The following is a 22,844-nucleotide window of genomic DNA, read 5'->3' on the forward strand; positions in this document are numbered from 1 at the left end:
AGACGTTCGAATAGTCTGTCGCTTTCTACTTATTTAATTTAATAGATGTCTACTTTGTGATCTTCTTTCTGCCTTCATACCTTTGTGAATATAACTGTAACTTCAGATGTAAGATTTTAAGATAGTTTGTATTCGGTTTGAGCAAATGGAGCAAATGGAGTATGATATTCTAAAGCCTTACGTAGATATTGTAAGAAAAGTGAACTAGTTCAATGTTATCGTGGTGAAGAAAATTGAGGGTTAATTTGTTGCATCCTCGGATATTTGCCTTACTTATTTAGCCGTCATGTATGCATATATTCCTGTGTCGAGATAGAATGCATTGTAGAACAGCTAACAGTTGCAATATTTGGTTAAAATGGTGTTTATCTAGTTGAATTTTGCTGTATTTGGCAAAGTAAAAGAGATTTTCGATGTTTATTTTAAAGTGGGAGCCAACAATAAAGCGTCCAAACAACAGCGTCAATATACATAAGCATACATAAGTGGTGCTAAATACATGCGTATTCAGCACAACGTTAACAATTGATCTAGTTCAAATTTATAATAACCTTACACCTTGCTTTGATGGTAAAATTGAAACACATAGCACTTACATAATGAAATAAATATGGGTGTTCTGCATACTGAAAACAGTCATATAGAATTATTTTATACACCGTATGTACTCGGTAATTGTAGTTTTTTGGTGTGTCGCTAATTTAATTTTAATTCCTGTTTTAAGTTAGGTGGTTTAACCAAGACTGATTTCGAGTTTTCGAACCAACAATGTTCCTGATATATTTATCGGAAAAAAACTACCTGAAATGAGTTTATAATCAATGAATCTTGCATTGTAATGACTATATAACTATTTCGATTGTATTGCATCTATTTTACAACCACTACATGTAATGTCGACATAAACAAATTGACAAAATGTTGAAATGGTGTATTATCTGTGAGATAGCCGCAATGTTACGACATCATTACACTTTAAAACAGTAGTCTATGGACATATATAGGAGCTATCATGGCGATAACGTAATATTACCGGCAGAACACATTTCATGAACTGTGTAGACAGGAAATAACATGTTAGATTGTTCATCGCAAAATGCAAATTCATTGTTTTATGGACCATTTTTGTTAATAAACAACTATCACTTATTTTAAAAGGGCTCAGATATTTAGACTGTATTCAGTCATTTTGTAATCTTAGAGTGACGTAAAAATATCATAATCATGTCATTTTCTTTCATCAAAATAATTGCAGACGTAAGCAAAGATACATAGAAAGTTTAATTATATATTTATTCTATATTTTGATTTCAAAATACGTTCTTGCAACATTAAAACAAGGTTTTCACAAAGCATAACCTGTCTAAAAGAATTAGCTACATCGTTGTTCGGTCATGCGGGCGGGCGTTTGGGCGGGCGAGCGGGAGCTCGGCGAAAAACATACAGAAATCTGAGGATTTCATTGAGGGCCCCTAGGGTCAAGGTCACTGATACTATAAATTAAGACGGCGTCAAACTTATCTATGCTTTCGAAAAATTAAAGAAATTTTTGACATATAATGACCAAATTTTGGTAGATACCAAACGCATTTCAGACCTGTCGTATGTAAGCGTTCGGATGGTCAGTGTAAAGGTCACCTTAAATAAAAACAAATAAAAACAACTGTGGCGGCTGAATCACTTTAGTTAAGGTTGACATTTTAAGACAAAATGTTGTATATAGAAATCGTTCATGGAGATCTTCATTCAATTGAGGTTGGGGTCACCTATGGTGGAGGTATCTGCTATTAAAAAGAAAAGAAAAACGGTTATAATTGAATGATTTTAGGTAAAAATGACATATAGAGACTAAACTTGAAATGTAGGACGAGTTGTAGGAGGACTTCCATGACATTGCTTTAGGGACCCGAGGGTCAAGGTCAAGATCACTATAACTATAAATAAGAAAATAGACCAAACTGTTGCTCACATCAAAGGCTGAAGTTTTTCAGTAGAGTTAATCATTTCAAATCTGTTTTCGTAGCATTCCGGCGTTTCTTGCTCATGTTAAGAGTTCTTCAAGACCCAATACAATTATAACATTGTTTATTAATACGCTAATAGAAAGTAATATGTACATGTTGACATAACCTAAATGCTATATTTTGATAGCGAATACTTCATTATCTTAAATGAAAAATCAAATGTTATGTTTTATGTCTTGTCACATAACTTTTCACGCGGAGCAAAGACTATCCCCATAAAAATCCTTAAGAGCGCTATTGCATCATGACTTTTTTGAATTTCTACTTTAAAAAAAGTATAATTCACACAGATAAATGCCTTAACGAAAATAAACGACAGGCGCGCATTTTCTAAAAACAACAAACATAATATATATTTTACCTTAAAACACATTTGATATATTAACGGTTGTGTTACCGATTGCGTTACCGATTTTGAAAATTTGGGTATCTAATAACCACCGATGTTCTACTACAGAATACCTATATAACGATATACCAGAAACGAGAAAGCAGTTCTTTTTTATAAAAGTTGGTATTTGCTTTGCACAAACATGTCAATATGGTTCAGTAGATAGAAAATGGTATTTGTTAGCGTCTTTGCCAATTCAGGACACTTACCTTTTTGTCCTATGATATCTATGTTTTATATTTCACATCTTGTGTTACAAAATATCGCCATAAGAGTATTTAAAATTTAACAAGAAACACTCATTTTCTTAAAATATGCGAGGAAAAAGGCATATTAAAAAAAATAATGTCAGATAGGTACACTTTACGTGCAATGAACTCTCTGACATCAGTATTCTTGATATATTTCAGAGGTATGAAAATACGCTATCATATTATTTTCAAATAAAATGTAGAATGTCCTCATGTTCAATCAAGGAACCATTTTACCCAGATGTTCGCTGTCATTGTGTTTATTGCTGAGTCATCAATTGTGTGTCATTGTTTAATTAAATTATTATTAATTATGTTACTTTTAGACAAAACCATTGAAATATATTGCTTATATAATGTGTATGATGGAATAATTCAATTAAAAAATAATATGTATATTTCGTTACATGACCCAATAAAGTGTTCACTTAAATATTATCAGTCATCTAGTTGTCATTAAGGTATCTTCCCCCAAGAGACAGTATATAAACAAACAATGATTTTACACTTTCTTCAAAATTTCAGCGGTTAAACACAATAATGCTTTGAGTATAAAGCAATCATTTTATATTATTCAGAATCCACTATTAAACGCCTATCCTTTTCCCAGAATGTACGTATGTAGATTCTTATAACTGTTATAAAATGTTGGAGTACTCTTAGTCAACGAAAACATGTTTTTATAATAATTATTGTTGATATCACTGACAAGCGTAATAATTGTATTCATTAAAATGCTACTCCTCTATTGTTAAGGCAAGAAAATGATGATAAGTGGCCACTCTTTGAACACAACTAAAATTAGTTCACATTTAATTGCGCATGATTACCATTTAAGGTATTATATTTCTTTGGATGTAGGGTCAAAAACGTACAGTACATTAAATGCAACAACAATGCTTAATTTTCAATCGCACTTGATTTTCTGTACGACATAGTTACCGTTTATTTTGCATGAACAGCTCGAACTTTCATGACCTCTGTAGGCGTTATTTCGAAAGAAAGACCTGGTCCTGCATATTTAAAACACGAATTAAACAAAATCTCAGCGCGTTTCATTGATACGCAAAATCGTGGCTTTGCATTCATACTGCATGGACGTACAAAAATAACAACCAATTCTGAAAAGTTTGACATAACACATTCCAGGCAGAATCAGTCTTATCGTGTTTTTATCAGTTGGGCGTAGAAGTAAATATCCAATTTATTAAACAATAAGGCCACATAATGCTTGCGATAACAGGAAGGAATTCGGAATATGAATTGCAATAAAGGATTTAAGTTTGGGGATTGGAGCCTTGTAGAGGCCCAAAATACACATAAAATATAACATCAGGACAGTGGTGCAATAAATTCCATCCACATTGGATTGGCAAAACAATAAAAGTCGTAAATATCATAGCAAGCAAAGCTTAGCACGTACCAGTTTGTTATAAATTACGTAATATGTAAAGGTCTTATAGGTATCAAAATCTAAAAGTTAGAGGTTTTATTTACAAAATGTCTTAGCGTATATTTTATCTTAATAAAGTCACATTAATCTTACATCCGCTTTATACGGACTTTTATCTGACTTATTCATCAAAATTCATAATTAGGTCCTTTGTTTTGCATATTTGAGTTACAACAGAATTATTTCACTTCTGAAATGCAGATGGAAATTTCTTTGTTGAATCAATTAACATCTTGAGTATTTCACATTACCGTCTAATTTTTATTAGGATAAGATTGTTTTAAACATATCAACCGTCCACACAGATAGGGTATTCCTTGAAATATTGTCAAATTATTTTTCGCAAGTGTAGATCTGTTGTGTAATATAGTAGCAATGTCGCAAAAAGAATCTCTGATCTTTTGTGGATAGTTCTAGTGTTTCACTTGTTAATATGCCTCAATATGAGGCATTTGAACCTGGCGATTTGACCAGTTTGCGAATATAAACTCTAACGTTATATAATATTTAGCGTTGCTTTAGAAGAATAAATAAGGGTGTCACAAACATCAAACCCCACGAGGTAAGCAAATAGTTTATACTTGCAGAAAATAATCTCGCAAAATAGCTCGATCTGCAGTATTTAACTAGGAAAATAAAATGTGAATAAGTCTGTAAGTACAATACTTATATTCGACTGCAACCCCATGATTAGCAATCATTGCATTTAATTAAGTAGTTTCAATGTTGATTAGTACAGCAATAAGCAATAAAAGAACGCCTTTATGGTAGAATGATAGGATATATAGTACCGATAACCAAAATAAGAATTATACAGCGCGTTCAAGACATCAGACCAAGCTACATATTGATGTGTAGGTTTGTTATTCTCTGAGAACCCTCAGGAAATCAAGTAGAAATTAGTCTGTTGGTAAGAGGGAGTGGGGTATCTGACGTTTGACAACGATTCACAAAGTTAGACAAATTGGCAAAAAGTGGAAGACGCATCAATTTCCCTCTGGAAATTCGTTCAAGGTGATTATGCCATACTAAGGAACCTTATCTCTAAATTTGACTGGCAGTCCTGTGTGCACACAGATATCTATATATATACCAATAATTTCACTAACCACTTCATGACTATGTGTGAGACATGCATACCTACTAAGACGGTTGTTATTCGCAATAGGGATCCCCCTTGGTTTCACAATGAAATCCGAAAATCTCTTCGACAAAGACGGCGCGCTTATAGAACGGCGAAACGTATAAATTCCAAACACCAATGGTGTATATACAACCAAATACGAAATCGCGTTAGCAACCTTGTTCGAACTGCCAAACAGTCACATTTTGACAAACTAGCTACACGACTTAAGGAAAAAAACAAAACATTGCCACCTCCGATTTTTGGAAAACCATAAAGAACTTCGCTATCTCAACAATTTCATCGAAAGAAATCCCCCCACTTAGCAATAACGGTACCATCTACGAATCAGATACGGACAAAGCGAACCTATTGAATAATTTATTCCAATCCCAGACTCTATTAAATATACCATACCAAACAGGCCCCTCCCTTCATCCACTGACAGTGATAATCCAAAATGTCAAGAGTTTGTTATTTCACTTCAAGATGTAATTGATTCAATAATGGCTCTGAAAACCGGCTAAGCAACTGGACCAGGCTTAATAAATAGCTATGTACTGCGCGATGTAGCAATTTAAATTTCTTACCCTCTCCTTGATCTTTTTAATACCTCACTTCGTCTCGGTAAAGTACCATGTAAGTGGAAGCTGGCCCATGTCTGTGCTATTAATAAGAAGTCTGACCCTCAAGATGTTGGAAATTATCGACCTATTTCACTTTTAAGTGTTGTCAGTAAGGTTCTTGAAAGAATTTTGCATAAGTACATGTTTAATTTCTTGCGTCAAAACGACTATCTATCATCATTTCAATCTGGTTTTGTTCCTAAAGACTCCACTGTCAACCAGCTCGTATCGATCTATCATTCTTTTTGCCTCGCTCTAGATGAAGGTAAAGAAGTAAGAGCAGTATTTTGTGATATTTCGAAAGCATTTGATCGAGTATGGCATTACGGTCTTATCCATAAACTTCGTGAAAGTGGCATTACCGATTCTTTATTGTTATGGCTTCGTGATTATCTCAGTGAACGTAAAAAATGTGTTGTTCTTTCTGGTTCTATGTCTGATACAGTTACAATATCAGCTGGAGTTCCTCAAGGCTCAATTTTTGGGCCGCTTCTCTTTCTTATTTACATTAACGACATTGTTGGTGATATACAATCACATATTCGACTCTTCGCAGATGATACAACCTTATATAATTATCGAAGACCCCGTATCTGCTGCACAGTAACTTACTAATGACCTAGACAAAATTCATATGTGGGCTGAGAGATGGCTTGTTACATACAAAACCAAATCGCTATTATTCACTAGAAAGTCTAATAGGCATATTCACCCCTCAATATTCATGAATAATACAGAAATATCTGAAGTTACAACTCATAAACACTTGGGCTTCACGCTTTCTAGCACCTGCTCCTGGCACGAACATATTCAATCGGTTAAACAGAAGGCTTGGCAGCGAATTCACTTCATGCGATCATTCAAATACGTTCTTGATCGTAAATCGCTTGAGGTTCTTTATTTCACATTCATTAGGCATTTGTTGGAATATGCCGATGTTGTCTGGAATAATCTGATGCAAGCTGACGAGGATGACTTAGAAAAAATTCAACATGAGGCGGCCAGAATTATATCCGGCGCAACTCGTTTAGTATCTTTGACAAATCTTTATGTTGAAACTGAAATCGAGCCACTCAAACAAAAACTTATCCTATTTAACAAGATGTTTTACTCTCTTGCACCAGCATATCTAACTACACTGATTCCAACAACAGTTGGCGACACTACTTCGTATAACCTTCTAAATGCAGCTAACCTTCGAAACATTTCATGCAAATCACAGTTGTTGACGAGTTCATTTCTGCCATCAACTATATCCGCATGTAACGCACTCCCGGAAGAAGTTCGTTCATCGCCATCCGTGCCCTCTTTCAAAAAAAACTTAATAAGAATATAAAACAAGTTCCTGACTTCTACTACGAAGGTGACCGCAAATCTTGTGCCAATCACGCGAGGTTGCGTATGCACTGTAGCAACCTTAACGAGCATCTATTCTCCAAAAATATTGTCAACAGTAAAAATTTCCAATGCGGTGAAATCGAGGACACTTTCCACTTTTTCTTCACCTGTCCATTGTATAACGTCCAAAGAAATTATCTCATTGGTCAGTTATCCACCGTTGGTAATTTGTCTCTTCCACTATTACTCTTTGGATCGAAGGAAGCTTCAAATCAAACGAACAAACTTATCTTTGACCACGTCCAGAACTATATACGCCAATCTAAACGTTTTTGAGTACAATTTCCAACAAACCTTATCCCGATCCCGATCTGACCAGTCCCTGTACCATTTTGCTTATCACACCTTCTTTTTCTTCAACCTTTACCCTTTCTCCATACTAACTAATTGATTACAAACTAAAACAACTTGTTTTTACACAGCATAGTTTGCACCATACGACTATAAGATTATATTTATTCGAGTCACTTCAACTTGCGCACCAGCCAAGCAGCGTGAATGACTAATAGAAGAGAGACATAGTATAAGCCTCAATGCTTTCTTCTCAATTCTGTGTACACTATTATTTTGTGCATAATTTACATGTTTTTCTGTTTCAATGCATTACGTATTTGGTCTTTGTTAATTTGGATTATGCTCAAATTTGTAGAACTAAACTAATTGTAAATATGTATTATATCGAAATAAATATTGTTTAAACCAATTTCCCTTTACGTGTTAGACACGGATTTAAATCAATTTAAAAGAAACACGTTTCAACAAATTCCGATATGTTTATTTACAATTGCATAATTAAAAAAAAACTTGATTAAAACATATTTTAAAAACCAATTTGTTAAATATACAATTGATACTAAGAGTCTCCTTTAAATGTCTTTTATCCTAGGTGTACCAGACGATTTAAGTCTATATAGTTTGTTGTAAGCGGAAAATTGGAAGTGACAAATTTAGCATATAAAGGTGTGTGCAGTATCGCTCAGTCAAACAATCTCTGAACGATAATTTGTAGATGATTAGCATTAATACGGTCACGGTCGCTATTACTGCAACAACCATTATTCGTTTTGACTAAGTGATCAAAATCAGATTCAATCGGTACATGGTATAAACTTTGAATAACCAAGACGTTTAAGATTGTTAAAGGGTCCTTTCGCACACAAAAGTGTATGCCAATGTTATTGAAATGACCAAAGGAGGGAAATCACAGTCACATTTTTTGGGGGGAATAACACATATTATCTATTAATCTCATTTTATAACGCCCTTGCTATTACCAATAAGACATTCCTATAGTTTAAAGCAGGAACAATAATCTCCACAAGCGATGCATTAATAATAAAAAGCAAACACAATGACGAATTTAGCCGACTGCAAATTGACTATGTTAATGTATTAACACACACTAAAAAAAAACCATAATGGCATTCTAACATACCCAAAACGTCATGAACATAGTAACAAGTAAAACATTTGTTATTAATAAATATTTGGGTTACGTTCGACGAAACAAAAGTTCACTTCAGGTTTGAGCTAGTACATGTATATACACACACTTGTCCCAATACTTTTAAGGTGATACTCGTTTTTAAAACCAATACATACAGATGTATAACAAATATAGGTTTTGAGTGATAGACCTTTAACTACTTACTAAATCAAGCATCTGTGGAGAACAAAATACTCATAGCAAGATTATGATTATGTATTCAATAGCTGAAAACGCACAAATATTAAATAGTTGGTAAGTGCTAAATGATTTACAGTGATAAACTATCGTCTCATAAGGTAGAAATACCGTGTCTTGTGCACCTTTCAAATTAAACACAGTATCCTTCATAAGAACCATTGTTTTAGAAATGTATTAATCTTTTTCGATAAATTAAAACAATTGTGTTAATTGTGTTACATGTACATCTTATTTGAGAGTAAGAGTGCATTTTAAGCAATAGCAAAATTGAGTATGTAAGCCTAAGCCTTTGAAAAGAGCAAATGATTATAGTAACAGGTAAAACACATATTATCCCATATCAAAACATCCCTTCCTTGATTGCGGATTATGCAGTTAATCATTGGATATTTCATCAGGCAACAGATGGATAAATGTGTTTTTTTTTATTTGATTTATATAGCCATGATTGTTTGATTCAGAAAAGAAACACAACACTAATTACAAGCTTTATATTGATGTTTTTGTTTTGCGATTATAAAGCAGTTTGCATAGGCGATATTCTGATGCTTCATGATAATTTGAATTATAATTTCTTAGAGGAAGGACAGCGCATTGAGATGAAATGTTTATCAGCAACATGATAAACAGTTATGATCCATGAGATAATGTAAACAATGCATCTATAGCGCAATGAAGTAAAATTATATACAAACAATATATCAATAATGGATAAAACGTCGTGCACATTTATAACAATTTAGAGCATTAACAAAGAATTGAATAAAGATCGATTGGTATAATCATAGCCACATTTGCAAGCGATGCTAGGTTGTCTTTGTCACATATTGTGGTCTCACCAAGATTTATAAATTATGAATATAAACAAAGTTATTCTGTCTAGTAATAGTTTGCTTCAAATAGGACTATGTTAAAGACAACATATTCAGGATATTGAAAACAAAAAAAACAACATGTTATTGTAATTCCGGAGTAAAGGAAACACGTAATTCTTGTGTCAACCCTGAACTTTTTTTAACAACTTGAAACAGTTATAAGGCACTGGCATGTGAAAATAAAAGTTGCAAATAAATATTATTATGAAATAGTTCAAAAGTGTTCATGTGAATATTGAGCATGTACAAAAGTTGAACCAAAACAATGTAATAAACGAGATTTTAGTCTTCAAAGATGGCAAATTATGTAAATTTACGTCCGAATTTTGTTGTCTGAAATAAAGATCAAAATCACAACAATAACACTTTGACGAAATGTGTATTCTTTTAAATGGTGACGTCCAACACGGTTTGATTTCTTCATGATAGTATTGAGTAAATACTGTTTCCAATTACTTTTTTACAAACGTGCAGAGTGGTACTGTTATATTACACATGTATTACACATACGTCATGGTTATAATTAACCGAACACAACGTAAATCAAGTGATATAATAGTGTTTTTTTAAGTCTACTTATTAATAGCAATGTTTGTTATAGGAGCTGGTTAAAATCGCTGTTAAATGACAAACTTATAAAAATATTATAGCGTAGTCGCTTGTGAATACATATTTAAATATCCAGTTGACACCACATTAAGAAATATATAAAAACGTGAGGGAAGAAGCCACAAAATGCAATTATAATGACATATGGGTGCTGATGCAAACACATAAGTAAGAAGAAAATGCCAGGGGAAATAGCTTTACAGAAATATATATATTTATCCTACCATCCTTAAACTGTAAGTAGATAAATTGTATCCCTGAAAATGTGGAATATGGACACATTGGATTTGTAATACCTAGCAAATGTTAACCTGTATACAAATTATAGCAAGCCAGTCCTGACAACAATATAGCTCGTATTTTATAAATCACTGACACTTAATAATGTGTTTTGTGGGCTTTTTAAAAAGTGCCTTGCATTACATATAAGAAACATGAACTACGAAGGAAGACCATGACAATAATATAACCTGACCGTGACTTCGCTTTACTTTATATTATATAACTAGAATTAAATGTTTAAACTGAAGCTTTTCTGCTCTATTTAGGAAGGGATGGGGGCGAAGTTCTCTTTATGATTTCAGTTTATTATAAACCCTTCTGAGTATATAGTGTTTCTTTTTTGTCCAGACTTCCAGACTGAAAATCCAGGGTCTACGACGGGAGTGATACTTTGTAGATATGTGTATGGTCACGGAATTTATAACAATGACCTCCAGTGGATGAAGCACATAATAAACATATTCTGTTTGAGGATTTGATAAATATCCAGATATAACACACAGTTATGTTCAGAACAATTGAATATATTAAATATATGAATTGTATACTCAATTACGTTTTTGGTAAGTATGTTAATTTATTTAAATGAATCGATATGTATCAAACATAATTGTCTAAAAATACTTATGTGAAAAACTACAGAAAAAAGCTGACTAGCTCACTAATAGGTAAACCCCAAGTACTTTAATGATAAGAGATCCCAACTCTATCTGCAGACGGAGGACTACAATCCAGAGTCTTGAACGTTATTGTATGTTATTCTATAACAATGTTCTTCGCCTTCTCTCCCCGTATACACACAGTGCAATCAAAACTTGTGTTCATTTAAACGTCAACTGGCACCTACTGTGGGATATAACTTGTATTTCATTATACAATAGTTAACAAAAATCAATTTCAATTTGGAATCATGCGCATATCCATCGACTCCTTACAGCGTACCGGGTTTAATCATTTAAATTAATAAAATGCATACAAATATCTCAAACGATCCACCATTTTGATTAATATCAAATTAGAGGTTATATACGGGTCATGATAAATAAATTCAAAGAGATAACGTCTGTTTTAGAAGCAAGCAAATGAAAACAATATTTTCTTATCATTAAGATAATATAGAATTGGCGGGGGCGAAACCGAAACCATTCCTTACCATTATAACATATATTTTGAATGGAACAAGATTGTTTTGATGAAGGAAGGAAAGTGTGCATAAGAAAAAGCTTCATCTAAAATGTTAATTTAAAAATAGTATTGTTTTGTAAATGCATGTGTTACATAACAGTTTTGAACGAAGATATACATAGTACTGATTGCATTTATAGTTGTATTAGTCTAGTATATTATATAGTAAGTTGTGTGATGTAAAGCTCGCACCAATCAGGTTTGACCTTTAGTGAAATTCCCATAGTAAATGTTCATCAGAACTTTTTTTTTTCAATACAACAAGGGACATAAACTAACAAACATTTTTACAAGTAATATGATTTTCTGTCATGCATTCGAGTATTGCCATTGTACATGAGAACCAAGTTCCATGGACATTTTTTTTTCATTCGCAAACAAATTGTTGTCATTTAAATAGTATGTTACACTACCGCAACGCCAATGTGGCATGACTACGTTTAAGAGTGTATTGAACCAATGCACATTTACAAAATAATACAATAAAACTATTGAATGTTTTACCAAGGTTAGAATAGTACAATTTGTTTTTAAATGAAGAATGCGTGGCACATTATGATACGCACCAAAGCAACCTGATGAGCTGCAAGGGTTAATGCATTATCTAACGATGACGGATGTGTTTTCCCCACAGACTGTGTTTTAATTAATTGATACAAAGCCACACATCAACGCAAACGTTAGTCATGCTGCATAGAAATGAAAGGTGTTTCTTTAACGAAAATTCGGTCATTAGTTAGTGACGAGACACGTATATGTGGTAGATGATCAGAAACTGTCAAAATCGATTATCAAATCTCCATTTCATATATTTATAGGAAAACACTGGTTAGGTTAATTTCGTTTAAACAGTGAGCTTATCGAAATAAAATATCGCTGATTCTCCCATTTAACCCCATATAATTATATTGCTATCTTGCACTGAGAATAAAAAACCCAGTTGTGTTGACTATGCATACATGTGTTTAGATCAATTATAAGGTATCGATACTGATTGTCGACCCATGTTTAAGCCCCTATTGAAAATTACTAAACCTATGAAGTATGCGTTCAATAACCACAGAGTTGTCGTTGCTGTCTTAATAGCTGTTTTGAGAATTGTATGAGATTTAGTCCGATACCAATAACGACTAATTGATGTGGCATTCGTGCAAAGAGAGTCCACCCGTGTTTTACAAAAGAAACATGTTGAACCTTATAGAACGGTTGATACAATCGTAGGTCAACCGGAAACAGTTCTGTTAAGAGAGACACGGACAACCCATTGCCTCCACCCATTTTAGAGGAAACAAAACATGTAGGAATTAAATGCTGAACTAGAGCTAAGTAAATACGCAGTTAAAACATTGTTCCCGACATATCGACATCGTATTACTACAAGCAAATATGTCAAAGGATGACCTCAGTCCCGAAAAATCACCTAACAAGGTATATTTTAATTATATCGTTGGCACCCACGGTACTCCGTTCACACTCCAAACACGTAAATTTAGTAGACATTGTTAATGTAAATATAATTGACAAAACCGCGTTAATATGATGAACATCCAATTCTATTTGGTCCCGTTTATTAGCGCTACACTATGCCACGAGGTATCGAGAACTAATCATGTCACCTTGAGAACTCAGCTTACATTGATCAAGCTAAATTCCTGCGGTATATGATTAAGTGTGGGGAGTAATCGAGTTGCGCTTACGACAATGTAATATATCGTTTTCGGTACATATACCCATAGAAGTACACAGCAATCAGACAATTGGTTATTTCCTAATTGAATAAATAAATGTCCATTTTATAAGGCAATACCAAACTGATATTTCATTAGTCCCCCAAAAGGAAAATCCTCTTAGGCAACTGCATAAAGCTTATAAAGTTATGTGAGCTTTTTAGTGAAGAGAGCTGTTGTCTTAGAGCATCACTTTCGTGTCCGATTGCTTGGTATAAAGCACTGGTGTATGTTTTTTAAGAGATATTGATAATGTTTCCATGAAGCGGCTTGGACCTGCAACATTGTAGGTGAGGGACAATTCAATAAGACAACTCTACTTTTTCAAATACAACCACATAATTAGATGAAGATTGTATGAAGTTAAACTCATAAACAGATTATATTAACTGTTCAACATCCTGACATCATTGAATGCGATGTGTCGGGGCATCTTTGGGGACGAGGTAAAGGACGGTTGTTTGGAAGAAAGGTTTGAGGATCACTAGTATACTTCCCTGATATTGCCCCAGCTGAACGAGCAGTTAATGCTACCGATTGCTTTCCCGCCTTGAGCGCGGCTTATAAAATAGTGCACTTATTTCATAATTCATGCGACATGACGTCTTTTTAAACAAGAGTGAATGCACATAAATAAACACTTAACTTATTAAACTTATAAATTGTTTCTCACCAAAACAACTTGTTCAAATACGATTAATCAAAACATTGCCAGTATAATGCTTGATTGTTCAGGGTCTTAACACTTTTCTTATATTTTTCATTCTCTTGGCTACAACGCTTGTCTCTGCAGTTGCCATACAGTTATTCAAAACGATGTCATTAGTAAAAGGAAGCATTTGTAAAATTTAAACTACTCTTTATCTAATTATTTAACAACAGTAATCAAACGCTTTTTGTTTTAATCTTTTCAATATAGTTTTGCAGAAAATATAACAGAACATAACAATGCATTTTAACAATATTTGTATAATTTTAACAATTAATTGTATTACATGATCAAACTTTATGATTATTGAACTTATTTCATTGAACTCTGTTAACCAATAACACAATGTTCCCGTTCAGTTTCATGTTGTTCGACTTATTAGTCATTGTCCAACACATTTTCTGTTTTTTTTTTGTTTTTTTTATGTACCTTTCACTGTAAGCCTTTTACCACTTCTTTAAATAACACCTTACAACTGTTACATTACAAGTTATATATTCAATACTTCTCTACTTTTTCATTTGTTCACACTTTGTTCATCTCCATTCTGCCATTACATTTAACCAATACTGCACTAAAGCTGGGCTGTATCGACACTTTCACTGATTGTGTGTTTTCCTTTCATCGATTGTCTCAACAGCTGTTCCCCTCGTTTGAGCAAGCCACTGCACAATATTGTATTGAAGCTTCGCCTAAATCCACGACACAGTATGTAATAAAACACCGGATTCACTGCTGAGTTGGATAGTCCCAATAAGACTACAAGAGGAAACATGTATGTATACACCGCTGACATCATTTCCGTTTTGGATGCATCGCCGATATTGGCATCTATCCAGAAATTTACAGCGTAGTATGGTAGCCAACATATGCCAAATGTAACTAAAATGCAAACGAGCATTTTAACAGTCCGTCGTCTTTGTCGTAAGATGATTTGATTCTTGTTTTTTTGACATGAACTTTCATCCACCAAACATTTTCTTGAGTACCAAAGCGTATATCCAATAACAATATAGCAAATTGTCATAAGAATAAATGGACAAACAAACAAGATTATAAATATAAACACAGTGAATATGAATTTATCGTCTAACCTGTTCCACTTTTCTTCGCAAATAATGCTTTCAAATATTTCAAGTTCGATTTCATGTCGTACTTTATTAACTACCAACAAAGGTAGCATAGCAGAAAAAGAAACACACCAAATGAAAAATATCATTATCCGAACATTTCGTTTCGAAAATACTAGTTTCGACACAAGCGGTCTATAAATAGCAACATATCTGCTTCCGGTTATAAACAAAAGGGAGAGAACTGACACTGATACGGCAGTCCCTTGTAGAAAGGGAAATAATTTGCACAACACTTCACCATAAACCCACTTCTTGTAAATTGTCGAACCCAACGTTAGGGGAATGCACACGATGATGACTAAAATATCTCCAATTGTTAAATTCAGCAGAAAATAGTTTGTCAATGTCCTCAGACTTTTGAAGCGAATGATCGAAATGATCACAATTATGTTTCCGAATAATCCGCTCAGGAATATAAATCCGTACAAAACGATCAACGCGACGTTCAGTGGACTCAGGTCTAGGTATAAATCAACATCTAAATTTGACAGATAAAGCGATGTATCGAAAGTATTGTAGTCCCCACTATAGTAGTAATGTGACGCATTGTATGATGTTATTAATCCGCTAGAGTAAGCCGGAGATGATCCCTGACTAGCATTCATCTTGAAGTTCGTCCTGAAATGAAGAACGAAATATGTGCAATAATATGTTGTATTTTCTGTCCTCGTTATTATCGCATTAACGTGTTGTAAATTTATCAATTTATCAATACACTGCGGGATATTAATTATCAAGGTTCAGTGAGGTTCAATATCACGGGACTTTGTTCAAAACTGACATGTTTTTTCTGAAGGTTATACTACAGATATTTTTTTACCAACAACAAAGTCGTATTTAATCTAACACCGGTAAATGAGTTGTTTCCACGTTAGCAACAAAACATTTTAGTAACATTAATGCATTTCATATAGCTTTTCAAGAGAAATAAAAGTTCTTAAAAACGTTAATTGAGATAGTAAGCATAGATTTAAGTTGAAACAAGCTGAATTTAAGCTGAATTTATGACGTGGTAGTGAAACATCGGTTGAACATAACATATAAGAATTCCTTGTTTTTGCATGCATTGAGTGCGTTATTATTCCCGATGAAGTAATGATTATAACACGACAGCTTGACGCAGTTAAGTTTCTTAACATCACGATTGTTTTATTTTCTTCAAAATCGAAATTCTTACAGAATTGTTTTAAATCTAAATTGTATTTAAATAACAAAGCTATACGTTCGGTTTTTAAACCAAAAATATAACACCGGTTTGAAGAAGTCTGTTTTATGAGGTATATTTAATCACCCAATATTATAATTATCATTTTATTATGCAATTTCACATCGACAGAAGTCCATGACAATTAGCAACCACATGGTTTTAGTTTACAGGGAGTGATTTGCATATTGTTTGTTCCCCGGGGAGACACAAGCTGTGGACGGTAGCTGTGGTTTGTGACATCTTATTATCGAAAAGGGTTGCTGGGACAGAGCCACAATGTTACTTTTACATGATGTTTAGTGATAACAATTGCACTAATACCAACGTCGGCGGCTTCACCGCATTTGCGCAGCATCAGTCTCTTGACAGATTCTTGTCAGTTGTATAACATGCATTTAATTTAGAAAGTTCACCATTCTGTTTATATATGTTAACAAATCTGGACAAGGTAGGGAGTTTATTCAAGGTGACCAGCGGGTAAGAAATACATCAATTTTTATACTACAAATTACAGAAACAAGCAAAGAAGCCTAAAGTGTAAACATAAACCCCGTTTAATGAAACAAGGTTAAACCCAAATACATAGAACTCAAAAACAAAACATCGCAAACAAGAAACTTGGAACAACAACACAAAACTCCTCAAAAAATCAGTGCATATATACTATATAAAAACTTGGTATGCTTATCAAGGATTGTTAGGTACCGCCTCGGAACGTTCAGTAAAATGCAAAAATAATGGGGGTCTAAACCAATATACGTACACAAACCTCACTCTTATCCCAACAATCCTGATTAAGGTACTGTAATTAAAAGGTAAATATTTTCAAAATATACCTTAAACTGAGGAAACCTAAGAATAAAACAAATGATATTAAATTAATAGGTAACCCCCAAATACTTCAATTATTGAACCAAAAACATATACAAATTAAAGTCGATGTGAACAAACTATCCCAATCCTCAGACATATATATATATATATAACTATTAGTAGGATATATGTTATGAAAATAATTCAAATGGTATCTTACACAACACACAAAGAAAAATGCAAAACCGTTTGATGCAAAAGCTACCATTGAAATATGCATATAGCAAATACAAAACAACAGCCCCATATCAAATCTGTATTTCTTCCTAAATAATGCTTGTATAATATTTTGAACTTATATATTGGCCTTCTAATGTAATTATATGCAAAATATGAATGATGACATTTAAAACTCGCTTAATGCAACAGAATTAGATATGACTTTTTTATATAAGGTACTCATAATGAAATCTCGTAATTGTAACCTTCAGAATTTACGCGAATGACTACAGAAACAAGGTCAGTAGCAAACAGTGCAAACATAAACCCGGTTTAAAGGCTCTGGGCAAACGCCAAAGACATAGAACATAAAATCACAAACAAGAAATATGGACGAACAGCACAAAACTCCACAAACAGCACAGCACAGTGCATACATACTATATATATATATATATATATATATATATATATATATATATATATATATATATATATATATATATATATATATATAAAATAGGTATGTTTATCAAGGATTATTCGAAACCGCCTTTGAACGGTCAGTAAAATGTAAATTTACTGGGGGTTTAAACCAGTTTAGGTGCACAAACCTAAGTGTTATTCCAACAATCCTAAATAAAGATAAAACGCAATTGGTAAATATTTTCAAAGAATGCATCAACTTAATGAAACTTAACAATAAAACAAATAATAATAAACTTTTAGGTAAACCGCAAGTACTTCTATGATTAGAGATCCCAACTCTATCTGCAGACGGAGGAATACAATTCAGAGCACCTAATGCAAAAAACTTTTCAATATACGATGCAGTCATTGTTTGAAACTATAAAAATCACACACAGTCTGCCTTATAAAATAAAAAGGTTTAACACTGTGTGCTCATAGAGTTTCATAACCGAACACTTAAAATACCCCATCCAAGTTTGCATTCAAGAAGAATCTACGTGAATGCTTGCAATTATCTGAATAACTTCATACTATTTTCAATAACAAAACTTAAGCATGGGACTTTCACAAAATGTTATATACTTTCTGTTATGAACTGTTTTTTATAGAAAATTTCCATTCAAAATTATTTTATCCCTCTTTAAATAAATAAATAACATAAATTCCATATCTGACATGATTTGTTTAGATCTTTAGATAACAGTGGACCATAAATATTGGTCTCCATGTATGCTAAATCGCGTTATATACATGAGTAATTTCCTAAATAAAGCACTTTCACTACTGTATGATTCTCACTTGTCTTATAATATAATTACTCGATGCAGTCTGACAATATAAAGCTTGGCCCGTTACACCCTTCAGAACCCAGAAGAAATTGAGCCAAGTGTTTTGTTATTTTTAATATGTGAACAAGATACCCTTTTGATTTAATGCCGCTCGCCCGAATCTTGTTCATCTATCACACAACAATAACAAAAAATCCTTGAATACAAACTGACTTTAACCGTTTGGTGTCTACCACTGCAAACACTTATATGATTTAATGATGGCCTTAAAACATAGGCTAACTGGAAAACCTCTATATTGTATAAGCTCTATGAATCATTCTAGATCTAAAATGCAGGTACAAATTAAGTAGCACAATTATTTACCCATGCCAAGGAAATTGTGCAAATACCAGACAATAAATCAAATCAAGGTTTTTACTAGCTTGTTAGAATCAGCTTCTGTCAGGACTTATTGACAGTTTTATTTGAAGAGATGGAAAGAAAATCTTTATATAAATCTAGTTTTCATGATGGTCTATAATATCTATTTTCATTCTAATAGTGTTAACATCACAATGTTTTTGGTAATATTATAAATAAGTTCTCGGAAAAGTATCCTTCGTTCGGAACCACAAAAGAATAAGTTTGATTCGTTAACACTTAATTTATTATTGATTATATTTTCGGTTATTGAGTACTTTGCTAGGTTACTTTAACGGGCAGCTGTTGCGTGAGGTTCCGTGTTGTGCGGAAGACTTGTGAAAGGTCGGTGATAACATATCAAATTTATACGCGCAATGCCCGGGAATCTAACTTGGTTCCGACATGGTGTGAAGCGAGTGGGCTTACCACTGTGATAACCGGTCAACATATATCGTTTTGTAAGAAACCGTTATGATCAATGCAAACTTGTCAACATCCCCTGGCAATGGGCTAAGCGGGACACTGATTTTATTTTTTTGTTTTGTACACATTTCTTGATCCCGAAATACAAAATTGAATACATAAAGTCGATAACAAATTAAATGAATACGAATTAAACAAGGCAACGCATATATATCCTTCATAAGAACTATCATACTTTAAAAATTCAACGAAATGTTACGCCTGAAATTATGTTTTTGATACAAATTGGCATACAATGCATATGAATACCCAATTTGGAAAATATATTATTAACACTACATCGTTAAGGGCCAGCAAAATGCGACAAAAAAACAGGACATGAACCACTATTAATCATAACTCTTACGTTTTGATTCAAATCGGCGATAAAAAAGTACAAAGGAACTACACAATGCAATAACAATTTTAGTATATACCTTACATGCAACCACAGTTCTAATTGGTCAAGCAATCTTACGTACCGAATCCAAGTAATTAATATTCCGCAAAACGAGGACTGTACATCTAATTATGAATTATATAGCTTAAATATATTACTTAGAATATTATTAATAATTTAATATTTCTGCTACCACTGAACACTTTTTTCCATGCACCTCTCATGCTAAGAAATACTTCATAAGCATGTACAATATATTTGAATGAAAACTGTATCCTGTTGCACTTCCTTCCATTAACATTTTCATAACAAATCCGTTAAGGCTGAAATAAAATTCATCCCAAAACAAATCACTTTCACTTCCATATCTAAAAGTTGAAATATATCTACCTTATTCCATACTTTTATAGTCATAAATATTTTTATAAAACTAATTAAAAAGCCAGAATATTTTAAACCTTATACCAATATTACAAAGTATTTCCTCAATCAAAAATTGTTTTACATTTAGACCTGACAACTTGAAACCAGTGCATGATTTATCATTTGTATATAATCTGTTTATAATAGCCGTCAACACATGTCATAACTGTTATTAATATACACAATTTTAGCTTTTGTTTTATTAAGTTTTATTAAGGAATGAATTTTCATGTGTAAATCATTATGACAAAAATGGCTATAATAACACCTTTTTTCTGCACATACTAAGAAGTAATTAATCATTCAATGCAGAGTGCAGACGTTTATTATCCAACGCCTGCATGGAAGATATCTTATGACATACGACTTAAATAACACAGATATAAAACTTGTTAAAACATATTGAGGCATATCTCGATTATTTGTTAAAGCACTGGCAATGAGACACAACAACCCAAAGGAGTTTGAATTCGCACGAACCCACATACCAGCACCCAGATACACCTTTGACAAGTTGACTTGACAGATAGGTCACCAGGTTCTATAATTTGAATTATACCACCCATATTATTTTTCGCCTATCGGTACTAAGCTGAAGTCCTACTTTCGCCAAAGGATCGTTAGATTTGAGTTCATCTATTTAATACTTTCTCTAAGCAAGAACTATTAAAATCAGTTGAAAATTATTAATCTAAAGCGGTTGAAATTAACTTCATTTGTCAAACATGCTTTTTTCGGATTGAAAGAGGTTCAGAAAAGAACCTGAAGCTTTTCGTGAGATTTGTAAAGACATGTGGCGTCGGTTATGTGTACGTTTAGACAAGGATTTCGAACAGCAAAATCATCTGGTCCATATCATAAACACATGTGGACGCCATGATAGAACTAGATGAAGACAAGAGCAATGCCTCAGATACGACATTAGGAACAGCACCGACACAGCCAGCTCACGCTTATATATTCCTGCATTGATCATGTGAATGTTTCGTTAAAGAATTTGGTAGTAATATTATATATCACTAAAACATGAAATAATGTTATTTGTTTTCAAGTTTAACGATCATAACTAATACGGTAATCAAATGAGCTATACATATTACCTTGTACTGGAGTGCTACCATTTAGTTTTCTAAACGCTATTTATTTCCAGCAATTGACCGAAACTTGAAATAACTTAGTTATGTTCTGTTCTTAACGATAATAACTAATACGGTTATCAAATAAGCTACACATACAGCGCTATATTACCTTGTTTTGGGGTGCTACCATTCAGTTTGTCAACCTCTATTTATATCCCGTGAAATACATCACAATTATCGACTAATTTAGCAATGTTAAACTGTGTTATCAAACCTGTTAACAAACATATTTTGAAATCTTGAAAAGAGTTTTGAAGTCGATCATTTCTAAGCTGACATTTATATTGGTACATTTACATTAAATGCATCAAATGCGTATCACAAATGCTCACTACATATATTACATCCCAAACACTCAGTTAGCAACTCTTGTCAAAAAGACCACGTTAACCATAACAAGTAATAACCATTATCCAATTCCTTCACTCAGGTATTCTATTGAAGCCAGTTCCGGCTTGAAGATACTAGCCTGTGAGAGCCCGTAAAATGTGCAGCAAAATCCAATATTACAAATATCATCGAATTGGTTCGCAAGGCGCCTTTACATGCCTATCAGCTCAACCACTACATAAAATTTCTGCTTGATATTGGAAATATTCAAGTTATCGTTTTTCACAAAACAAGACCGAATATGATTGAACAAGCCCGAACGTGGCCGAATATGACCGAGCAATACCGAATGTAGCCGAACATGACCGAGCAATACCGAACAAAACCACGCAAACACATGCTAAGTCAATGTTATGGACAATTGCAAACTTTATTATATAAGTGATGTCAGACAAATATTGTTATAAGTTCAAATCAGGTTTACTCGTTCTTTAATCTATCATCAGGATGATTGTTTAGCAATAAGTACACTTTAACAACGTTTTTAAAGGGCGAACTATTTTGTGATAAGCGCTTTGAGTAAGGCAGAAGAATATGCATTTAACAATAATGATAGATTTGTCATTTTAAAATATTGATCATCTAATAGATATCTTATGATATTAATACTTTCTCAATAAGTGTAAATAAAGGATTGATATGTATTTCTTGATT

The 22,844-nt window shown here is 33.1% G+C and overlaps 1 protein-coding gene across 6 annotated transcripts; it reads right to left on the reverse strand.

The window, feature by feature from the left end:
* Nucleotides 1-14,518: 14,518 nt before the first annotated feature.
* LOC128222438 (QRFP-like peptide receptor) lies at nucleotides 14,519-22,299 on the reverse strand. 6 transcript variants are annotated; one of them, XM_052931440.1, is made up of 2 exons: nucleotides 22,208-22,299; nucleotides 14,519-16,091 (listed from the first exon to the last, which is right to left on the reverse strand). In XM_052931440.1, the coding sequence occupies exon 2, from the start codon at nucleotides 16,076-16,078 to the stop codon at nucleotides 14,915-14,917; it is 1,164 nt and encodes a 387-aa protein (XP_052787400.1). In that variant the 5' UTR covers nucleotides 16,079-16,091; nucleotides 22,208-22,299; the 3' UTR covers nucleotides 14,519-14,914. The 6 variants fall into 6 exon arrangements, with proteins under 6 accessions (XP_052787400.1, XP_052787396.1, XP_052787397.1 ...); XM_052931436.1 differs by having other exon boundaries at nucleotides 22,098-22,293; XM_052931437.1 differs by having other exon boundaries at nucleotides 21,910-22,293.
* Between the last annotated feature and the right edge of the window lie 545 nt (nucleotides 22,300-22,844).

Source organism: Mya arenaria, chromosome 16 (assembly GCF_026914265.1).
Source record: "Mya arenaria isolate MELC-2E11 chromosome 16, ASM2691426v1".
Taxonomy (NCBI): domain Eukaryota; kingdom Metazoa; phylum Mollusca; class Bivalvia; order Myida; family Myidae; genus Mya; species Mya arenaria.